General features: G+C 48.8%; 1 protein-coding gene and 1 non-coding gene across 2 annotated transcripts in view; one reads left to right on the forward strand and one right to left on the reverse strand.

Moving 5' to 3' along the window:
* The window catches only part of LOC148508673 (ras-related GTP-binding protein A), an 18,544-nt gene extending 4,890 nt beyond the window's left edge, over positions 1–13,654 (reverse strand). Inside the window, exons 1-5 of the mRNA XM_088444223.1 lie at positions 13,554–13,654; positions 11,954–11,993; positions 11,307–11,406; positions 11,139–11,205; positions 9,558–9,780 (exon numbers count right to left, since the gene is read on the reverse strand). Of these exons, the coding sequence (XP_088300349.1) occupies positions 9,558–9,780; positions 11,139–11,205; positions 11,307–11,406; positions 11,954–11,980 (417 nt within the window). The 5' untranslated portion in view covers positions 11,981–11,993; positions 13,554–13,654. The remainder of the gene's footprint in view (positions 1–9,557; positions 9,781–11,138; positions 11,206–11,306; positions 11,407–11,953; positions 11,994–13,553) is intronic.
* Positions 13,655–13,987: 333 nt separating this feature from the next.
* Positions 13,988–14,059, forward strand: TRNAE-UUC (transfer RNA glutamic acid (anticodon UUC)). Its single transcript has one exon. It is a non-coding gene; the product is annotated as a tRNA-Glu (tRNA).
* Positions 14,060–24,163: the final 10,104 nt, after the last annotated feature.

Genomic DNA, 24,163 nt, shown 5'->3' on the forward strand with positions numbered 1-24,163 from the left:
CCCGGGCCAAGGCACCTCAGTTAGTTACCAAGCCATAGGCCGGAGGAGGAGAAGGAACAAAGATCTGGACACATACAAGAATCACATTCTCACCAGAGGGAGACGGAAAACCGGTGACCAGAGCAAAGCCCATCTGCAGCACAGGTGCGACAGGGCGGGAGTCCTGTGGAACCCTATGGACTTCGTAGAAATAGAGATAACAAGGGTAAGTTCTTACCATATCTCATATTTTCTACTTCAGGGTCCATAGGGTATCCACAGGATACCTTGGGGATGTCCCAAAGCAGTATCCTTTAAGGGTGGGGACGCTCCTGTGCAGAAAGGAGAATCCGCCGCCCGAAGGAAGCATCCTGAGAGGCGAAGGTGTCAAACCTGTAATACCTCACGAAGGTATGGACAGAAGACCACGTAGCAGCCTTGCAGATCTGAACTGCCGAGGCACCACGTCGAGCTGCCCACGAAGGACCCACAGACCTAGTGGAATGAGCCTTCAGAGAAGGAGGGACCGGTAGGCCTTCATGAAGATAAGCTTCAGAAATAGCCATACGGATCCAGGCTGCCAAAGTTTGCTTTGAATCAGGCCAACCCTTTTTACAGAAGCCATAGAGGACAACAAAGCGTCCGACTTCCTAAACGAAGAAGTGCGGTCAACATAAGTCCTTAAGGCCCGCACAACATCCAAAGAGGCCTCACCCACGGAAAGACCCGGTGAGTTAAAGGCCGGAACAACTATTTCCTCGTTAACATGAAACTGGGAAACAACTTTGGGAAGAAACTCGGGCCGAGTGCGGAGCACTGCCCTGTTCCCATGAAAAACCAAGAAAGGGGGTCTACAAGAAAGAGCCCCTAACTCAGAAACACGTCTGGCCGAAGCAACGGCCAGAAGTAAAACAGTCTTAGCTGTTAGCCATTTAATATCCACTGAGCCCAGTGGGTCAAACGGCGGTCCTTGGAGAGCCCTCAGGACCACAGCCAAATCCCAAGGCGCCACAGGTGGAACAAAGGGCGGCTGAATACGGAGAACACCTTGCATAAAGGTGCGCACATCCGGGATTGTAGCAATCCTACGGTGAAACCAGACAGATAGGGCCGAAACCTGTACCTTCAAAGAAGCAAGGCGAAGCCCATGACCTAGTCCCGCTTGCAGGAAGGCGAGAATCCGAGACAGACGAAACTCCCGCGGTGCATAACCTCTCGGTCGACACCACTGGAAGAACATATGCCACACGCGATGGTATATCCTCGCGGAAGACGGTTTCCGAGCTCGTAACATGGTACGCACCACAGAGCTGGAAAACCCCCGGGACCTCAGCATGGCCGTCTCAACAGCCACGCCGCCAAAGACAGCCGAGTCAGGTCCGGGTGAAGACAAGGACCCTGAGACAGAAGGTCCGGTCGTAGCTGCAAACGCAGAGGACTGTCCACGGACAGACCCTGAAGGTCTGAGAACCAGTGCCGCCTGGGCCACGCGGGAGCTATCAACAGGAGCGTCCCTCCTTCCTGTTTGAATTTCCGGATTACCCGTGGAAGAAGGGAGACCGGAGGGAACAGGTATGTGAACCTGAACGTCCATCGGACGGACAGAGCATCCACCAGTAGTTGAAAAACGTCCGGGTGCAGGGACCATTCCCCTGGATGAACGTCCTGGCGACTTAGAAAGTCCGCCTCCCAATTTAGCACTCCCGGGATGAAGACCGCTGATATGGCCGGAAGATTGCGCTCCGCCCAAACCAGGATCCGAGAGACCTCTACGAGAGCCGCCCGACTGCGAGTTCCTCCTTGCCTGTTTATGTAGGCCACGGTGGTAGCATTGTCCGACTGGACCTGCACCGGGTGACCCTGGAGAAACCGCTGTGCCTGCAGGAGAGCATTGAAGACCGCACGGAGTTCCAAGATATTTATTGGAAGCTCCGCTTCTGTCGGCGTCCACCTGCCCTGGAACAAGTGTGGACCCGAAACTGCTCCCCAGCCCCGAAGACTGGCGTCCGTTGTCAACAGGACCCAATTTGGAACCCAGAACGGACGTCCCTTGTTGAGGTGGGTCGTCTTTAACCACCGCGCAAGGGACAGGCGAACCTCCGGGGTGAGCACAATCGTCTGGAACTTCAGAGACTGAGGCAGCCCGTTCCACTTGGACAGGATCAGGTGCTGCAGAGGTCTGGAGTGAAACTGGGCGTATTCCACCATGTCGAACACCGACACCATGGAGCCCAGTAACCTCATCGCCGAGTGTAAGGACACCCGGCGGCTGTGCAGACAACTGCGCACCCTTGACTGTAAAGCAGAGATCTTGTCCTCCGTCACGAAGATCCTTTGCTGTCCCGAGTCCAATAAGGCTCCAAGATGCAGAATCCTCCGAGACGGGATTAGAGTGGACTTCTGCCAGTTGATTAGCTAGCCGTGCCGTTGCAGCAGTGCAATGGTCAGGTCCAAGTGGTGTAACAGGAGCTCTGGAGATCCTGCCACCAATAACAGGTCGTCCAAGTACGGCAACATGCGGACTCCTTGCAGCCGCAGAGAAGCCGCCATGACCGCCATCACCTTGGTGAAAACACGTGGTGCTGTCGCCAGGCCAAAAGGTAACGCCCGAAACTGGAAGTGGTCGCTGCGGATTGCAAACCGAAGGAACTCTTGATGGCGCAAAAGAATAGGGACATGCAGGTAAGCGTCCTGTATGTCCAATGACACCATGTAGTCCCCAGGTTCCAGCGCCAGAATGATGGACCGTAGGGTCTCCATCCGAAACTTCGGGACCCGCAAAGACTTGTTGAATGCTTTGAGGTTGAGAATCGGACGATATGACCCATTGGGTTTCTGTACCAAAAATAGATTTGAATAGAAACCCTGGCCCCTCTGGGAGAATGGAACAGGCACTATAACTCCAGCCTGGAGCATAGTGTGCAATACCTTCCGCAGCTCCGTAGCCTTGTTCCGGTCTGATGGTAGACCCGTGGTGAAGAATCGAGCCGGGGGTCTGTGCCGGAAGGAGAGGGCGTACCCGTGGGAGACCACCTCCAGAACCCAAGTGTCTGTCGTAGTGAACGACCAACACCGGGAGAACTGCAGCAGGCGGCCTCCCACCCTGGGATCCCCCAAAGGGAGGCCCGGACCGTCAGGCCGCAGGCTTGTCATCTGGCTTGGGGGCCGGACGTCTGGTACTCCATGCCTGCTTCCGGGGCTTGACCGATTTCTTAGGGCCAGCCTGTCGAGGAAACGACTGTGGTTTGGGCCTGCCCTGGGCCCTAGATGACCGAAAGGACGATGATCCAGAACCAGAAGGAGCAGCGGCCGACGGCAGACAAGCAGATTTGGCTGCCGCCAGCGTGGCCACAATCTTATCCAGATCCGGACCGAAGAGAACTTCTCCGGTAAACGGCAACGCTTCCAGACCTTTCTTGGAATCTGCGTCCGCCTTCCAGGATCGCAGCCACAAGGTGCGACGAGCAGCTACCGCTGCTGAAGAAATTCTAGACACCAGAGTACTAATGTCTAGAGCCGCCTCGTTGATGTAGGTGGCCGAATCACGGAGATTGCCAATCAACTCTGCCTGTTCGGCCGGACAGTCGGATTCAAAAGAAGCCTCTAATGAATCCGCCCAGCGCTCCATCGCTCTGGCAACCCAGCAAATGGCCATAGCCGGCCGTGCTGCCCCCCCTGCAAGGGAATAAGCGGACTTCAGGCAGATTTCTACCTTGCGATCCGTAGCATCCTTAAGGGAGGACATGGATGGCATCGGCAATGTGGCACTACGGACAAGACGGGTCACGTGAGAATCCACCTGTGGAGGGGATTCCCACTTAGCAAAATAATTATCCGCGAACGGATAAGCCACCGCCAGGCGTCTCTGCGGCTGGTATCGCTTGCCAGGCTGTTTCCACGCCTCCTCTAAATGGTCCACCAACTGACCCGAAAGAGGAAAGACTGTGGCATCGCCCTTCACATCTTTGAAAAAGGCATACTTAGATTTAGCCGCTGGGGGAACTTCGTCCTCAATCACCAAGGCTGTGCGGACCGCCCGAATAAGTCCAGGAATATATACTTTGGACTTAGCATCAGCGTCCTTAGTATGGAGAGGTTCCTGATCGTAAGGATCCAGAATCTCCCCATCATCAGACGTCCCTTCGTCATCCTCATAAGGAGCGGACAGAGACGCCACCGGCCTTTTATGAGGCCGCATCACAGACTCCCCTTGCAACACATCCGACAAGTGCTGTACAGAACTCGTCAGGGAGTTAACCCACGCTGGCTCCTGAGAACCCGGGAGCGGGGAAATAGGGAGACTGTGGGGTACCACCAATTGTCGTGGGAACCCCTGCATGGGTGACGACACCACAGACTGCTGGGACAAACCCATCGGAGTAAACGCGGGCTGCGGAGCTAACTGGCCCACTAAAGCTGTTAACGCCTGAGCGAAACAAGCCCAGGGCGGCTCCTGTACCGGTGCTGTAACCGTAATAGGCCGCGCCATTGACAAACACTGCCGGCAAAGGCCCTCCGCGCTACCCTCCCCCTCCGCTAACGGTACTTTGCACGTGGTACACTGTAGCCGGAGGGGAAAATCACTTTCAGACATGATGGCACCACGTATGTGACCTCTCTCACCAATTAAGTATTAAATAGGCGAGAGACCACCCTGCAGCACCGCACCGCAAGGGCTTTAGCAGAAAGAACAGGGACAGTAATAAAGCTGACAGTTTAGAGAAGAAAAGTTACAGGCAGCGCTAGCACAGTCACATACAATGCAGAGAAATAACAATTCCTGCACTAACAGCGCTGATCACTCAACTACACAGACACAGGGCCTGGTAGGACACAGCGCTGCATACACAGACCTGAGCCACAGCGGAGGAGAGGTATGCGGGGGGACCCAGACCACGATGCTTCCTTCCAGACTTCCAGCAGCGTTCACCATGCGTTGCAGAGAAGATGGCCGCCGAGGAGCAGAGAGAAGCTGGCCTGGGGGAGGAGCGCTGACACAGGACCAGTCAGCACAGTGCAGAGAGGGCTGTGTGCAGCGGGGGAGGCGCCGGCTGTGAGACAGGGAAGGCGCGCTCCCCTGGCATGCATTTAACCCCTGGGACGCAGCAGCGCTACCGCTCTGCTGTGGTCCGCTGTCCCAGGGGGTAGTGGAAGCGCAGGTTGGTCGCCTGGCTCCACGCTGCAGCCAGTCCCCAGGGAGCCCCCTGCCTGGGGACTTAGGACCATGTGATCAGCGGGGACCCACCGCGGGACCCCGCTGCTTACCTCTGTCCCCCTTGAATCCGGCCATGGTCCGGAGCATCTGGGGTCACCGCTAGCTGTGACCCCAGACGCCCACCAGCATCCCCGGATCAGTACCGGCGTTCTGGTACCGGCGGGGTGTAGGGAAGACAGCATGGACGTCAGGACTGACTGTCCATGCTGTTCATCCAGATGTGCAGCCACAGCTGCATGAAGAAAAAGCTTCAGGGGCTCTTCTAGCCCCCACTCCAACAGGTGCACCCGACTCCGGCCGGGCACCAAACTAAACTGGGGTGCCTTAGCCCGGGGGCGGGGTATAGGAGGGGGACCTAGTGCATCCTGGGAGGCTGAAAGCTTAACTCTTTGGTGCCCTGCGACTGACGTCACACCTATACCCCCAAGGTATCCTGTGGATACCCTATGGACCCTGAAGTAGAAAATCCTTTATTACCAACATTTCAAGGTCTCTTAGACCTTGTCATCAGGGTGTAAAATAGACCTTCTACAGGGTGCATCAGTCTGTGCTGGGTCACATACATACAACGATGTCCCTGCTCTGTATCCGGACCACACAACCCGTCTACCCCGCAGCTTGACCCCCTATACCCGGCTACACCAAAGGGATAGTTGGGTGAGCAAGTAATACAACTAGAGCTACCATATAGCACTATCCTGAAAGTGCTTACCCTGCATTGAAACTGTGCCTGTAACGGGGAATAATTACTGCAAGATAATATATCCACTGTGGTTAACTAACACTTATTACTCTGTCCATCAACATAACTGCCAATCATAAGTTGATTACTTGGAATATATCCAAAAGAACAATACGATTTTTATCCTTTTTTATAATTTTTCTATATATATTCATTTCTATGGAAAATAATCAAGTTTTAAGTAACTTTATATGATCGACATTTTTTGTTTTTTTAATATAATTTTTCATATTTTTAATATATATATAAAAAAAAAAAAAAAAGTTTCCCCCTCCACTATCCCACACCCATATCCCATCGTGTCTTGTAATCTCCCTGTATGTCATACACCCATAGGTGCCTTTCTATGCACACTGTTGTCATTTAAATAAAATTAATACTTAAATCTATACAATCGAGTCTGTTTTAAAATACATATACATACTAGCGTTCAAAAGTTTGGGGTCACTTAGAAATTTCCTTCTTTTTGAAAGAAAAGCACTGTTTTTTTTCAATGAAAATAACATTAATCAGAAATACACTCTAAACATTGTTAATGTGGTAAAGGACTATACTAGCTGCAAACGTCTGTTTTTTAAAGGAATATCTACATAGGTGTATAGAGGCCCATTTCCAGCAACCATCACTCCAGTGTTCTAATGGTACATTGTGTTTGTTAAGCACGTTAGAAGACTAATGGATGATTAGAAAACGGGTTTGCTTGTTAGAGAAGCTATAAAACAGGCCTTCCTGTGAGCTAGTTGAGTATCTGGAGCATCACATTTGTGGGTTTGATTATACTCTCCAAATGGCCAGAAAAAGAGAACTTTTAAGTGAAACTCGACAGTCAATTCTTGTTCTTAGAAATGAAGGCTATTCCAATGCGAGAAATTGCCAAGAAACTGAACATTTCCTACAACAGTGTGTACTACTCCCTTCAGAGAACAGCACAGACTCTAACCATAGTAGAAAGAGAAGTGGGAGGCCCCGGGGCACAATTGTGCAAGAAGACATTAGAGTCTCTAGTTTGAGAAGTAGACGCCTCACAAGTCCTCAACTGGCAGCTTCATTAAATGGTACCCGCAAAACGCCAGTGTCAATGTCTACAGTGAAGTGGCGACTCCAGGATGCTGGCCTTCTGGGCAGAGTGTTAAGGAAAAAGCCATCAATAAAAGGTAAAGATTAATATGGGTAAAGAACACAGACATTGGACAGAGGAAGATTAGAATAAAGTTTTATGGATAGACTAATCGAAGTTTGAGGTGTTTGAATCACACAGAAGAACATTTTTGAGATGCAGAACAAGTGAAAAGATGCAGGAAGAGTGCCTGACGCCATCTGTCAAGCATGGTGGAGGTAATGTGATGGTCTGGGGCTGCTTTGATGTTGGTAAAGTGGGAGATTTGTACAAGGTAAAATTAATTTTGACTAAGGAAGGCTATCACTCCATTTTGCAATGCCATGCCATACCCTGTGGACAGCGCTTGATTGGAGCCAATTTCCTCCTCCAACAGGACAATCACCCAAAGCACACCTCCAAATTATGCAAGAACTATTTAGGGAAGAAGCAGGCAGCTGGTATTCTGTCTGTAATGGAGAGGCCAGCGCAGTCACCAGATTTCAACCCCATTGAGCTGTTGTGGGAGCAGCTTGACCGTATGGTACGCAAGAAGTGCCCATCAAGCCAATCCAACTTGTGGGAGATGCTTCAGGAAGCATGGGGTGAAATTTCTTCAGATTACCTCAACAAATTAACAGCTAGAATGCCAAAGGTCTGCAATGCTGTAATTGCTGCAAAAGGAGCATTCTTTGACGAAAGCAAAGTTTGAAGGACAAAATTATGTCAAATAAAAATCATTATTTCTATTCTAACCTTGCCAATGCCAATGACTATATGTTCTATTCATTTTGCAACTTATTTGATAAATAATTCAGTTTTCATGTAAAACACGAAATTTTCTGGGTGACCCCAAACTATTGAACGGTAGTGTATATCCGATACACTAAGGTAAATACAAAAAATGAGCGCTATATAATTTCATTTCTACTGTGGTGAGATGCAGGGGGCCAGGAGTAAGAAGCAGGAGGCTGTGGTGAGATGCAGGGGGCCAGGAGTAAGAAGCAGGAGGCTGTGGTGAGATGCAGGGGGCCAGGAGTAAGAAGCAGGAGGCTGTGGTGAGATGCAGGGGGCCAGGAGTAAGAAGCAGGAGGCTGTGGTGAGATGCAGGGGGCCAGGAGTAAGAAGCAGGAGGCTGTGGTGAGATGCAGGGGGCCAGGAGTAAGAAGCAGGAGGCTGTGGTGAGATGCAGGGGGCCAGGAGTAAGAAGCAGGAGGCTGTGGTGAGATGCAGGGGGCCAGGAGTAAGAAGCAGGAGGCTGTGGTGAGATGCAGGGGGCCAGGAGTAAGAAGCAGGAGGCTGTGGTGAGATGCAGGGGGCCAGGAGTAAGAAGCAGGAGGCTGTGGTGAGATGCAGGGGGCCAGGAGTAAGAAGCAGGAGGCTGTGGTGAGATGCAGGGGGCCAGGAGTAAGAAGCAGGAGGCTGTGGTGAGATGCAGGGGGCCAGGAGTAAGAAGCAGGAGGCTGTGGTGAGATGCAGGGGGCCAGGAGTAAGAAGCAGGAGGCTGTGGTGAGATGCAGGGGGCCAGGAGTAAGAAGCAGGAGGCTGTGGTGAGATGCAGGGGGCCAGGAGTAAGAAGCAGGAGGCTGTGGTGAGATGCAGGGGGCCAGGAGTAAGAAGCAGGAGGCTGTGGTGAGATGCAGGGGGCCAGGAGTAAGAAGCAGGAGGCTGTGGTGAGATGCAGGGGGCCAGGAGTAAGAAGCAGGAGGCTGTGGTGAGATGCAGGGGGCCAGGAGTAAGAAGCAGGAGGCTGTGGTGAGATGCAGGGGGCCAGGAGTAAGAAGCAGGAGGCTGTGGTGAGATGCAGGGGGCCAGGAGTAAGAAGCAGGAGGCTGTGGTGAGATGCAGGGGGCCAGGAGTAAGAAGCAGGAGGCTGTGGTGAGATGCAGGGGGCCAGGAGTAAGAAGCAGGAGGCTGTGGTGAGATGCAGGGGGCCAGGAGTAAGAAGCAGGAGGCTGTGGTGAGATGCAGGGGGCCAGGAGTAAGAAGCAGGAGGCTGTGGTGAGATGCAGGGGGCCAGGAGTAAGAAGCAGGAGGCTGTGGTGAGATGCAGGGGGCCAGGAGTAAGAAGCAGGAGGCTGTGGTGAGATGCAGGGGGCCAGGAGTAAGAAGCAGGAGGCTGTGGTGAGATGCAGGGGGCCAGGAGTAAGAAGCAGGAGGCTGTGGTGAGATGCAGGGGGCAGGAGTAAGAAGCAGGAGGCTGTGGTGAGATGCAGGTATGTATATATGGTTTCAAACGACATTCATTTAAAATTTCTGGAAACCATGGAAAAAGTGCTTAGGTGAAGAATAAAGACAAGCTACAAAAAGATTGTATAAACAAATACAATACAAAATACTCAATGCAAATAAAATTAAACTAAAAACTTTACAGGAAAAACAAAACAGAAACAGATGTTCTTTTACCAGCTGAGAAGGTATACTGAATATTAAAGCGAGATTGGCCTGGTCATAAATTTTGATCTATAAAAGATGTAAGCTCTGGGATGAAAATGCTGTGGACAATTTTTTCAAATTCAACTAACCAGATCTCTTTGATCTTCTTGCACTAAGTCCATTTTGTGAACCAGACAAAACACCTTGGCATCAGGAGAGTTCTGAAGGATGGCTTCCAAACAAGACTGGTAATAGTGCATGTCTTTCTCCAGCTCTCTGCTCTCAACATCAAAGACGTAGATAAGAACTTCAACATTGCGGAATATGTTGTCACGCTGGCTGGTGAAGTAATTCTCCATGAATGTGTCCTGACTAAAAGCAGTGAAATGGTAAAGTCACATACAAAAAACAGAAACAATGGCATATTAACACTGTGGAAATACCAAAAAGCTCAGATTTTTGTTTCTCCTTCTGAAAAAAGTTCCCTAGATGAAGATGCTTATTAGAATATATACAGTAGTAAAGGGCATAAAGGATTATTAAAAAAAACACCCTAAAGTACAAATTTTCATATCTTGTCAATTTTGACACTGTAAATTGCTGTGGATTTGACGGCATGTTATTGCTCTCTGTTACCAGCTAATTTCTACAAAAGAAGCTCTAACAGGGAGACTACAGTGGAGTTACTGACAAAACCCAGCCAGTCCGTGAGGACCAAATGTTTCCTCATGATCACAATGTAATCGCACATCTCAATAGTTCATTCTGATAAGCTACTGAACTTTTATATACATATGTATATATGTACATTAGTAGTAGCCCTTTCATACAAGTCAAATTTCGATTGATACAGGATAGCCAAGTTTGTATTTAATACAGGAAGCAATCTGTAAAATAGCATCACTCTTTCCCAAGAATGATATAATTTTTTGCATGTGTGGTTAGGTGGGACGGTAAAATCACACATGCATAGTCAAAAAATAAATTAATGTATGCACAGTGGAGCTGGAGACGCCAGGGAACAGGTAAGTATATATCACTGCTCTGCACATCACATTCTATCAATACATACTGGGCCTGATTCAGAGCCGGACGCTCTGACAGAGCGCTCGCTCTGAATCAGGGCTGGCCTTCTTGTTTTGATCACCCACAGCTATAGCGAGCGGCCAGGAAGATGGTCGCGATGGTCAAGACCATCACGACCATCGGGCTAGCGACGAGACCCTTGTGGTAGGGTCTCGTTGCCGCAAGCCTCAGAGAGCTGTCAGCTCTAACAGAGCCGAAAGCTCTCCCACTGACATCACTTGTGATGTCAGTGGAGCCGGCCCCAGACGGTAGGCGTTCCCATGGGAACGCCTCCGTCTGAGCAGCCACGCCCCCGGCACAACCACCAAAGGGGGCCTGCTGTCACTGAACATCGCCAGCACGCCGCCTTTGGTAGGAGACCCGGAGCGACGGAGTGCCCGTCGCTATCCGGGTCTCGCGCATGCGCACTGGCCTACCATCGACTCGGTTGCGAGCGCACAGCGCTTGTCTGAATCAGGCCCACTGTCTCCAGAATCGATTTGAAAAACAAAACAACACAGTGCATCAGGCATGAACATCGATCCTTTAAAAAAAAAAAAGAAGAACAGAAATTGATGCCTATCCCTAATACAGCAATTTTTTGTAGTGAAGTACAACAGTAGCATACGCTCTGCTTAATCACTGCTAAATAACACTATACTTACCCACCACAATCCCACAGATTTAATACCAGATTGCCCAAAAATCGGACATGAGAGTGCTCAACATCAACTGCAAGAGAAAGAATTAGAGAATATTGATACAAATGGGACTGATCTTCCTCACGCTCACAAATGAAATATTTTTATAATCTCCACTAAAGCAGTTCTTACTAGTAGCCCCCAAACGACGAGTGTCCCTTGCAATGTAGTTTGCAAAGATGATGGATCTCATGCTGGTCTTCCCTGACCCACTCTTGCCCATCAGTAGCACCTGTTGGAAGTTGAAAAATGTCCATGCAATACCATCACCAAGATAAGAATACTGAGGTATATATTTGTCCAAATACATGTCAGGTCAGCATGTCAAATGTATTCAATAGAAAGTAGTCAACATTTCAACAATCACAATGTCGACAGACAAAAGGATGACACCATAATGTTGAATGACAATGTCAATGTGGTTAAAATGCAGACAATATAAATTTTAGGGTATAGGGTTGGGGATAAAATTGGCTGTTGACAGTTGAGCATGTCGACATGTTGTACCCGCCAACATTATTGTGTCTAGATAATTGCTGTCGATATTGTGATAGTCGACCAAACCCTATTCAATGAATGCTTACAGTATGCACTACTTGTCCAAATATTAGATACACATCTTCTGCACGGCTCACTTGAAATAGCATCATCCCAGATGTTGTTACATGTATCTTATATCCAATATGTGGGTACTTCATTTATTACATTATCTTACGTGGCTCTTTCATCCTAGCAACAAACAGTATATATTATTTCCACTCATGTATAATAAATATTACCTTTTTCTTCATGGCTGAGCTGGGCATCACATACAATAATCTGCATATAAAGATCACAATTCAGGTTACACAGATGTAATAAGAATGACAATAACAATAATAATAATAATAATAATAATGTACAGCACAGCTTTTGTACACAGCGATTTCATGTTTACAGGCAGCCAGCAGCCGCTGAGTACATATTATTCTCCATCTCCAAACCAACTACATCTACTTACAGATAATCTCAGTATAACACCTCCGCATCCTCCCCATTACTGCTATCACAATCGCTCATCACACAGGACATACAGGAGAACAGTGTTACCCTGTAGCCATGGAGTGCACACATGTTACCCTGTAGCCATGGAGTGCACACATGTTACCCTGTAGCCATGGAGTGCACACATGTTACCCTGTAGCCATGGAGTGCACACATGTTACCCTGTAGCCATGGAGTGCACACATGTTACCCTGTAGCCATGGAGTGCACACATGTTACCCTGTAGCCATGGAGTGCACACATGTTACCCTGTAGCCATGGAGTGCACACATGTTACCCTGTAGCCATGGAGTGCACACATGTTACCCTGTAGCCATGGAGTGCACACATGTTACCCTGTAGCCATGGAGTGCACACATGTTACCCTGTAGCCATGGAGTGCACACATGTTACCCTGTAGCCATGGAGTGCACACATGTTACCCTGTAGCCATGGAGTGCACACATGTTACCCTGTAGCCATGGAGTGCACACATGTTACCCTGTAGCCATGGAGTGCACACATGTTACCCTGTAGCCATGGAGTGCACACATGTTACCCTGTAGCCATGGAGTGCACACATGTTACCCTGTAGCCATGGAGTGCACACATGTTACCCTGTAGCCATGGAGTGCACACATGTTACCCTGTAGCCATGGAGTGCACACATGTTACCCTGTAGCCATGGAGTGCACACATGTTACCCTGTAGTCATGGAGTGCACACGTTACTCTGTAGCCATGGAGTGCACACATGTTACCCTGTAGCCATGGAGTGCACACATGTTACCCTGCAGTCATGGAGTGCACACATGTTACCCTGCAGTCATGGAGTGCACACATGTTACCCTGCAGTCATGGAGTGCACACATGTTACCCTGCAGTCATGGAGTGCACACATGTTACCCTGCAGTCATGGAGTGCACACGTTACCCTGCAGTCATGGAGTGCACACATGTTACCCTGCAGTCATGGAGTGCACACGTTACCCTGCAGTCATGGAGTGCACATATGTTACCCTACAGTCATGGAGTGCACATATGTTACCCTGTAGTCATGGAGTGCACATATCACCCAGCACCAGCTGCCCCAGGAGTCCTATCATCCCATTGAAGTGATAGCTGTGATTTATGTGTTGTTTCTCCACACACATTATTTCCTAGACTCAGCTCTTCTGCTCCCCGGATTTATAATAATGGGGCATAAATGAATAAGAATCATAATAAACCCCCTATTGTCTCATACATATCCCCACCTGCCCCATACATACCCCAACCTGCCCCACACATAACCCAACCTGCCCTATACATATCCAAACCCGTCCCTTACATGACCCCAATATATTCCATATACATACCCCAACCTCACACACAGCTCTACGAGACCCGGATGTCTCCGAGTCACATGACTAGTCACATGAATGCTGCGGAAATCAGAACAGTATACGCATGCGCATTCGTGCTAAATTTTAGTAATCTGCTGCCCAGAGTATGCGGCTAGGGGACTACAACTCCCAGATTGCCCGCCGCCAGTTACACAGGTTCTGCTGGTGCTGCCATCTAAGTAATGAGCGAGAGGTGTACAGTACAGGACGAGACGGCGACTGCTATATAATGTATATAAATAGTGTTTCTGAATAAAGAATGTTAGTGCTATATGCGCAAGCGCACACGGCCATCAGTGATTGCACCGCCTCCTGGGGGCAAATCGCATCTGATTCGTGTATACGTCAGTCAGTCAGTCAGTCATTCTGCAGTGAAATATAAGGTGCAGCAGATAGATTTTGCAATCTCCCATATGGTCTAGCGGTTAGGATTCCTGGTTTTCACCCAGGCGGCCCGGGTTCGACTCCCGGTATGGGAAGATGTGTCTTTTGTTTTAATTTACACCCTTTAATTTGTAAACCATTACTGTATCATTACACATACGCTTAATTGCTTTTATGTTGTCAATCGCACCAAAAACTAATTGAGATTTCTATTATCTTTTATAGTTTTCTCCAGCAGAGGGAGCAGCTGACCTGTGTCTAATAATAATACGTTTTTATTTAGTGCTTATTATACACTCATAGATAGCTAAAGCAGCAGCTCTCTCATGGGAAACGAGTTCTGCTTTCTTTTATTTCTGGGTTTAATAATCACAATTGTAATAGTATGACGTCAGCTTTTGGAACATTTTGCTCATACACTATTCTCTAACATGCTAATGCAGTAGTTACAACTATTGTATAAGAACTTTTGCCATTATCTCCCCCCCATGCTTATGGTGACCATGAACTAGTCTGCAGCACCCAATTGACACTACGGCCCGTATTCAATTAGCGGCGAAAAGTCGGAATCTGCAAAAAGTATCGTGGATGACGTAATTTCGCCGTATGCAATTGCAAAGACTTTCCGCGTACCAATGTAATAGGCGAAAAAGTTTTGCCTATGAATAGCAGGCGGAGAAAAGTGTAGAATTGCGGTTTTGGTGTGCAAAGGTGTGGATACCACTTTGCACCCTTGGGACAGCCCCCCAAAGGATTACTGCGTAAAAAAATCCCTAAAAAAGAAGGAACACCCCAAAAAATGACTTTAAAAAAGAGGGCAAAATATTACAAAGTGGGGGTACACACATAAAAAGTAGCGATATAGACTTTTGGGGGTTCTGCAAGTATGGGGGAGGTGTTTTTTTGATTGCTGGTGTTTGCTGAGGGTGCGTTTTTGGCATCACTTAAAACTTCACTGTAGCAATTTTAAACCATGCTTACACCCATTTTCAAGTACCCCAAATTTGACAGGACTACTTATTTTCTCGAAAAAATACTGCTTAATGCTATTCTTCACCACTTGTGCAAAGACGCTATTTAGACGCAATTGACAGCACTTAAGTACCCCAAATAGCTTCAGTAGGGTTCTTCGGGGACATCTATATTGAACCCCAATGTTAGTGCATCTTTTGGGGGGTATGAGGCTGATTTCCCCATTTTTTACAGCACTTTTTGCCTGTTTGAGTATCACCAGGACGCGTTTTGGCGTCTTTTGGAATTGAATACGGGGTATAGCGGGGGCGCGCCCGAAAAGTTTCCACGGCCAAAACACGCGATGTAGGCGAAAAGTGCGGCAGGCGGAAAAGTATCATGAGTGCAAAACTTATTGATTACGGGCCTAAGGAGGGAATCCAATTGCAGGTGGGCTTTTAAAAAAAAAACGCAGTGCGGGGTTTCTCCTGCAGCCGCGGGGTTTTGCTATTCAATTATATGACTGAAAATGGGACGCAGAAATCAAGTGTCTTTTTTCTCACACCTCCAGAGCAAGTCTGATTTTTCCTAAAATCGTTAATTTTATGAAAAATCAGCGGGACTTGCTCTGGGACACTGACAGCACCCCCCTGAGAACTAATTGAGCTATTGGAATGTTCCAATTAGCTTAAATAGTCCTTAATTACTCACCTTCCGAAGCGCTGTCTTCTGCATCCTGTGTCGGGAGCCGGGTCTTCTGAAGCAGGGTGAGTATGTAAGTGTGTATGAGTGAGTGTGTGTATGAGTGACCCCTCCCCCCACTGTGTGTGGGGGGAGGGGTATCCCTTTAGCCGGTGCTGGGAGAACTACATCTCCCAACAGCCCTTGCACCTCCCAGTAGCCCCCTCCCCAGTGACAAGATGGAGTGGAGACCACCGGGATCAGCGGAGACAACCAGAGACCCCTGGACAGTGAAGGATAATTTTTATTATTCTTTTTTTTTACGCACTGCAGGGATTTCAGAGCTGAAAACCCCGCAACGACTTTATTTTCATTGGATACCCATGGTAATCCAAAATTGGGTGCAAGGTTTTTTTACCTCGCTAAACCAATTGAATATGTCCCTATAGAACAGGTTTCAGCCATCGCCAATTTTTGTTTTTATTACAACTTTAGTTTATACTATAGATGTGCGGTGACCCCTGTGTTTTGGTTTTTGATCTGGATTCAATTTCGTGGTTTGGTTTTCGTTTTGCAAAACCATCCTCTATGTTTAATTTTGGTTTTGGATTCGAAAAATGTTATAAAAATCGATAATACAGCAAAAATGTCCGATACCAAAACCCGAGTTCGTTTTTTAAATACGAGTTCCGAACCGGCAACAGAATGGGTCACAAAAGTGTATCCGAACCTTGACCCGGTTCTACTTGGAACCCTTAAATTCGGGTAAGTTCAGATTTCACAAATCCAGACCTACACATTTCTAGTTTATATGCACAATTTTTCGTTAATTATAGAACTTGTATGCATTGCAATGCTATGAACTATATGGGGGGTTGCCTAATAGACTTCAATATTACGTTACAGTGTGATTTGCCAGTTTGTTACATCTTGCTATTACATACAGCAGATCCTTTGCGATGCGCTAACAGCCAAGGGCTCCATTTAACAAAGAGACATAACATCTTTGGCACTCGATAAAGGGGTCATGTCCACCTTTCAGTATTTAACAAATTTTACAGCTGTTTGTCACTGTAACGTTTACGCCATCTATAGATTTCAGTGGGATGTAGTCATATCGCCGGCGGACGGAATGCCGGGCGTCGATACTCTTCCGCCGAATCCGGCAATATACCGATGCAGATATCCCGAAGGTGAACAGGATACCGACGTCGGCATCTCAAAGAGCAGGAATCCCGATCGTCTGGACGGGTATGTAACTGCTCTGTCCCCGGGGAAGGGGGGGTTAGGTTTAGGCACTCCCGTGGGGAGATTAGGGTTAGGCACCACTGGGGGAAGGTTAGGGTTAGGCACCCCCCGGGAGGGTTAGGGTGCGGGAAGGGGGGTTAGGGTTAGGCACCACGGGGGGAAGGATAGGGTTAGGACCCCCTGGGGAGGTTAGGTATAGGCTCCCCCAAGGGAGGGTTAGGGGGAGAGGGGGAGTTTAGGGCATACTTGCCTACCCTCCCGATTTGGTCGGGAGCCTCCCGAAAATCGGGTGCCGCTCCCGACCACCCGGAAGGCAAGGCAAGTCTCCCGGAACCAGCCGCAGCCATCCCACACCCCCTGTTGCCGGCCACTTAATATGCAGCCGGGGGATCAGATGACGCGATTTGCGTTAAATCGCGTCATCGAAGCCCCGCCCCCGCAGTACAGTGCCTATATTACGGGCTCTGAACAGCAAGGGACGGGGCCACGATGACGTGTTGAGCCGCCACGCCCCCCCGCTCCGCCCACCTGCTGTGAGAGGAGTGTCGTCCAGGCTGTCCCCTCCCGGAAGGGACAGCCTAAAGGTAGGCAAGTCTGGTTTAGGGTACTTACCTACCACTGTCGGGATTCTGCACCAGGCGGCCTTCCAGTGTTGGGACTTCAGCCGCCAGCATATCATACCGATTCAGATGGCAATAGCTATATGGTCACCATGCAGACAATGGGCACCCAGCAACTGCCTTTACAACTTCAGCGAAGCCTTCACGGCATTGCCGAGTCCCAGCTGGATGGAAGTGTAATGCGTATGCACAGACTGGCGGTCGCGTATGCGCATGTCACAACAGCCCTTCGCTACCAGTGTTACTGGACCTCGCTGGAGGGGTGAGTAATGTTAAATGCCAATAACATATTTGTTAGTATTACTGCGCTACTAAACAACATATGCCACTGGTTATTGGGATCGTTGTTAAATTTGGCCCTAACTACGGAGAACTACTATCATTCATTTTATAATGTTGAACTCTGTTCACGTCACTGGTCTCAATCTCTGGGGCTAATGCAGCAGTGCGCGCAAGTGCACTACTGTAGCAGACTCCTGATTACCGGGAATCTGCGCATGCGCAGGATCCATTTTGCGAGTGTGCAGAATGGGCCCTTCTAACATGCACGCTAGCCCTTGAAAGCTTCTGCCTGATTGACAGGCAGAGGCATTTAAGGGGCGGTGCGGGGTTGACCGGCATTCCCAGAAATGGGGTGTAACCGGCCCCTTTTCTGGGAGCGGTCAGCCCAGAGACTGTGTGGACGTACGCAGTCTGCTGGGCTCGCAAGCCGGCCAACCTGAGCTAGCCTGGCGCCATCCACCATCGCGACCATCAACCACCAATAGTCTTGATGGTGATCCCAGCTCTGCAACTCGCAGTGCTGGGATCGCAAATGCAGCTGTGAGCAGCTTTGCAATTACGATCCTTGCTGAATCAGGCCCTCTGTCCTCAGGGCCCTACACAGTTCGCGTTTTCCAGGCCACCTAGCAGGTGCACAGGTGTATTCACTACTCACTAACACATTTTAAAAGATCCAAAAGTGGAGCTACCGTATATACTTGAGTATAAGTCGACCCGAATATAAGCAGAGGTACCTAATTTTACCACAAAAAAATGGGAAAACTTATTGACTCGAGTATAAGCCTAGGATGGGAAATGCAGCAGCTACTGGTAGTAATCCCCCCCTGGTACTGCCCCCAGTAGTAATCCCCCCCCCTGGTACTGCCCCCAGTAGTAGCCCCCCCCCAGTAGAGAGAGACGTAATAAAAATAAATAAAAACACTTACCTGAAACCCCGCTCCTGGTCCCGACACTGCTACCGGCTCCTCCAGCCGCTTTGCATTATGGGAGAGACGTCATGACATCATGACGTCTCTCCCATTACCCACTGCGGGAGCCAGAAGATGGCTCCCGCAGTGGAAGCAGCAGCAGCCGATGAGAGTCTGACAGACTCTCATCGGCTGCTAATTACAACAATCACACATCTGATGTTGCCGGCGGCTGTGTGTTTGGCACTGTGTAGTGCTGACCGAACTCCATCCGGTGTCATAGAGACACAGTCTGCACCGCGGCCCACATGGTACGCAGCTGAGTGAGGCGCCCTCCAGTATGTGGCGCCCTACTCAGCTGCGTAACGGGAGAACCGGCCCTGGTCCTGGAGCATCACTCGAGTATAAGCCGAGGGGGGGCTTTTTCAGCACAAAAAATGTGCTGAAAAACTCAGCTTATACTCGAGTATATACGGTAATTATTTCACTTGTGATTCTGTGAGGAGACCTGGAAAATATGCACTCTTTGCGGTCCGAGGACCAAGTTTGAGAACCTGTGTCCCAGAGGACTTTTGGACGTCCCACTCCCTGTTCATATAAGAAGAACTGTGTTCTAGCATCAGCATCATCTAAGTGGTTTGGACTATATCTAGGAACTGCACTATATTTAGTTTTTGTATAGGTGTATTAAGTATCATTTTTAATGGTATATTGTATATTAATATTAACCAGTAAAAGTGTTATTAATTTACTGCTCTGATTCCATGCGTATTATATAGCAACTGTCTGAAGCGCCTTATGATATATATTGTTTTCTGGTCTGTGGACTCTGATTCAGAGTTGTATGCAAATCTGATGGTTTACTTACAACTCAATGTTTGACGATCTGCATATGCGCAGGATCTAAGCCGTAGCATGTAGTTTGGGGGTGGGGAAGGGGTAGCAATGTGCAGCATCTCATTGTGGCAGGCCGGATCCATTTTCTGGGCGTTCCAAAGCCAGTGGCTACGACCTAGGACACAGCTTCACAGGCCCCAGCTGAGTGAAATACACTGCTATTCTGAGTAATCTGAGGGTATCTCGGATGACCGATGTTCATGCAGTTGATCCGATGGCTGTGTCTCTGGATGCAGCATCAGACCAGAGAAGCTATCAGTGGGTTTCTTTTTACTTAATATGCCTCCTGCGGCTTTTGCATGTTGTAGCTGTGCTATAGCATCCATCAAATCAGGCCATCTGCCAGGTAGCTTGCAATCCCTTGTTTATAGGCTGCATTTGAATTGTGCTAATTGAACCAGGCCCCTAGTATAATCCATTTATAGGGGTCAATTTACTAAGAATGGTGTTGGTCCCGAGTTGATACATTTTTAAACACGGATAGGAACGATCAAAATCGGGAGTTTTTAAAATTAAAAAATTATCTGGTATTTACCTAGATCTCATGTTTGTCAGGATCATGATTTGGCGTATTTGATCGTTCCTGCCCGTGTCTAATCCCCGTGTTTCTTACCTGTGTTTCCCTCCCGAACAAGCAGCCTGCACATATCAGTGAGATATGTAAAGGCTGCTTGTGTGTGTGTATAAGTGTAATAAAGGGTTAAATGTTAAAAAATATTACATGGGGTTCCCCCCCAAAAGCATAACCAGCCCCAGGCTCCTGACCCAGTCCTGGTTCTTAAAAGACAGGGGGAAAAACGAGTAGAATTCCCCTGTATTTAAGAACCAGCACTGGGCTGCTGAGCCAGCCTGGTTTTAAAAATAGGGGGAAAGAATGCTTAGGGTTCCCCCTATTTTTTAAACCAGCACCAGACTCAATTTGTCTCCACTCTATCGTCATCTAATGACCTCTCCTCTGGTTCCCATGGAGAGGGAAATGTTTTCATTAGTATACTTACTATTAGAGAGACACAAATGTTTAAAGAATCTTCACTCTTTGTTGAGAGCTTTTTCTCCTGATTGATATTATATTTCCTCTCTTTTTTATTTATATTTTATTTTCTTACCTGCATGTTTTTATTACTGCTATTGAATGTTATACAAATATTCAATGTTTCTAATACCAGTATGCAGTGTCATACTGGTAATTTTTTCAGTTGGTTGGAAAATGTAGAGTTTGGAACAAAATTGTGGCTGTATTGATGTATAGACTAACTACTGTATCTACATATTTTTCTTCTGTGGGCGAGTTGATGGGCGCGGTCGGCACGGAACCTTGAAGTGGGCGTCTGTTTTCTCCACTGGCTGGGATGGGGAATCAGAAACATTGGTAAATATACTTTGCATATTGTTTTTTAACAAACCAGGTGTGGGTTAATGGCTGCTTATAATTTTAGCGACCCTTTGAGAAACGCACCTGACTCAGTCCATGTGGCGTCGTGGAATGTACACGGATTGAACTCCCCCGTGGAACGCAGAAAGGTGTGTACCCATCTGAAAAAATTGTCTCCAGACAATGTATTTTTGCTAGGGATGAGCGGGTTCGGTTCCCTGAGAACCGAACCCACCCGAACTTCGGGGATCCGGGGCGATCCGAGCCCAAGCTCGGATCTCCCTGTCTGCCCCGGATCCCTCTCCCGAGGCAAAACCTCGAGATCTGCTGTCGGATCTCGAGGTTTTGCCTCGAGCGGCCATTTAAAAAAAAATGCCTTTGCCTTTAATGGGCAAAGTGCTGATTGGCTGACAGAGCCGTCTGTCACGGCTCTCAGCCAATCAGCATTATGGTGCTCATTTGCATGTAGCACGGACTCGTGAGATCCGTGCTACATGCATCTGTGTGATTGACACAGAGCACTAACGGGTCCGTGAGACCCGTCTGTGCTGCTGTGGTAAATAAAATAAAAAAAACCTGTGTAAAAAGAGAAAAAAATGGCGTGCCCCCCCCCAAAAAAAGAGCAACCAGCCCCGGGCATTAGTGACCCAGTGCTGGGTGTGCTTAAATACAGGGGACAAACGACGTAGGGGTCCCCTGTACTTAAACACAACCAGCACCGGGCTAGTCAGAACCAGAGCTGGTTGCCAAAATACGGGGGACAAACGACGTAGGGGTCCCCCGTATTCTGCGCAACCAGCTCTGGGCTCTGATCCGGTCCTGGTTCTGGAAATACAGGGGAAAAAAATGAGTAGGGTTCCCCTGTATGTTCCAGAACCAGCACTGGACTTTTTCTAGCGGGGGGCTGATGCCACAGCCAGGGGAGCCCTTTCACCGGGCCCCCCAGCCGCAGCATCAGCCCTGACCGCTAGTCAGCCCAGGCCGGGGATCCCTGGAGAGCTGGGGACCCCCCCAATAAAGGGGTCACCCTCTCCAGGGCACCCCAGGCCCAGGCTGATAGCCCGGGGCTATCCCCGCCACCCCTGGTGGCGGTGGGTGGCGGGTTGATTGTGTGGTGTGGTGTAAATAAAGAATATCAAACATTGTCTTTACAAGTAGAACTGCAAGTCCCAGCAAGCCTGCCCCGCATGCTGGTACTTGGAGAACCACAAGTACCAGCATGCAGGGCATTAAGGGCCCACTAGTACCTGTAGTTCACCTGTAAAAAAATGTTTAAAAAAAACACAGGACACACACACCGTGACAGTATAAGTTTATTAAACATACACACACACACATGTACACATACTCACCTATGTAACCCTGTAGCATCGGTCCACTTGTCCGGTAAAGTATCCATAGGGGACCTGTGAAAAAAAACATACTCACCATCTCCTATGCGAGGTTCTGTCCTCTTCATTCCAAAGTAGGCATCCCCGGACTTGGCAAAAAAAAAAAAACGAAAACGCGATCCACGAACTTAGTACCGTTCTATAGAACGGTACTTCCCGAATGAGAGCTTAGCGGCGGGGTATCACCATGGAAACCCCGCTGCTAAGCGTTCATTGGCTGAGAGAGGTCATCTCCCGTCTCTCAGCCAATGAACGGCTCCCTCCATTGTAGTCAATGCTGGGAGCCGCAAGGTTATTAAAGTTTACCCTGCGGTTCCCACCATTGACTACAATGGAGGGAGCCGTTCATTGGCTGAGAGACGGGAGATGACCTCTCTCAGCCAATGAACGCTTAGCAGCGGGGTTTCCATGGTGATACCCCGCCGCTAAGCTCTCATTCGGGAAGTACCGTTCTATAGAACGGTACTAAGTTCGTGGATCGCGTTTTCGTTTTTTTTTTTTGCCAAGTCTGGGGATGCCTACTTTGGAACGAAGAGGACAGAACCTCGCATAGGAGATGGTGAGTATGTTTTTTTCACAGGTCCCCTATGGATACTTTACCGGACAAGTGGACCGATGCTACAGGTTACATAGGTGAGTATGTGTACATGTGTGTGTGTGTATGTATGTTTAATAAACTTATACTGTCACGGTGTGTGTGTCCTGTGTTTTTTTAAACATTTTTTTTACAGGTGAACTACAGGTACTAGTGGGCCCTTAATGCCCTGCATGCTGGTACTTGTGGTTCTCCAAGTACCAGCATGCGGGGCAGGCTAGCTGGGACTTGCAGTTCTACTTGTAAAGACAATGTTTGATATTCTTTATTTACACCACACCACACAATCAACCCGCCACCCACCGCCACCAGGGGTGGCGGGGATAGCCCCGGGCTATCAGCCTGGGCCTGGGGTGCCCTGGAGAGGGTGACCCCTTTATTGGGGGGGTCCCCAGCTCTCCAGGGATCCCCGGCCTGGGCTGACTAGCGGTCAGGGTTGATGCTGCGGCTGGGGGGCCCGGTGAAAGGGCTCCCCTGGCTGTGGCATCAGCCCCCCGCTAGAAAAAGTCCAGTGCTGGTTCTGGAACATACAGGGGAACCCTACTCATTTTTTGTCCCCTATATTTCCAGAACCAGGACCGGATCAGAGCCCAGAGCTGGTTGCGCAGAATACAGGGGACCCCTACGTCGTTTGTCCCCCGTATTTTGGCAACCAGCGCTGGTTCTGACTAGCCCGGTGCTGGTTGTGCTTAAGTACAGGGGACCCCTACGTCGTTTGTCCCCTGTATTTAAGCACACCCAGCACTGGGTTACTAATGCCCGGGGCTGGTTGCTCTTTTTTGGGGGGGTGCACGCCATTTTTTTCTTTTTTTACACAGGTTTTTTTTTTTTTTTTTACCACAGCAGCACAGACGGGTCTCACGGACCTGTCATTGCTCTGTGCCAATCACACAGATGCATGTAGCACGGATCTCCCGGGTTCGTGCTACATGCAAATGGGCACCATAACGCTGATTGGCTTCCTGTCTGCCACTGCAGTGCCACTCCTAGATGGGCCACGTGTTTGTGCCGCCCCCTTGTGTCGCTTAGCATAGTCATCCAGCTTCCTCGGTACAACCTTTTGGCCTAAAAACAATATTGTGAGGTGTGAGGTGTTCAGAATAGAGTGGAAATGAGTGGAAATTAATGTTATTGGGGTTATTAATAGCGTAGGAACAAAAAAAGGCCCATTTATGTGATTTTAGCGTTTTTTTTTTATTTTTTAAGAAAAAATCCAGATCCAAAACACAAAACCCAGAACCCAAAACACGGAAG

This window comes from Taudactylus pleione, unplaced genomic scaffold (assembly GCF_031769625.1).
Source record: "Taudactylus pleione unplaced genomic scaffold, aTauple2 ptg000352l, whole genome shotgun sequence".
NCBI classification, from domain to species: domain Eukaryota; kingdom Metazoa; phylum Chordata; class Amphibia; order Anura; family Myobatrachidae; genus Taudactylus; species Taudactylus pleione.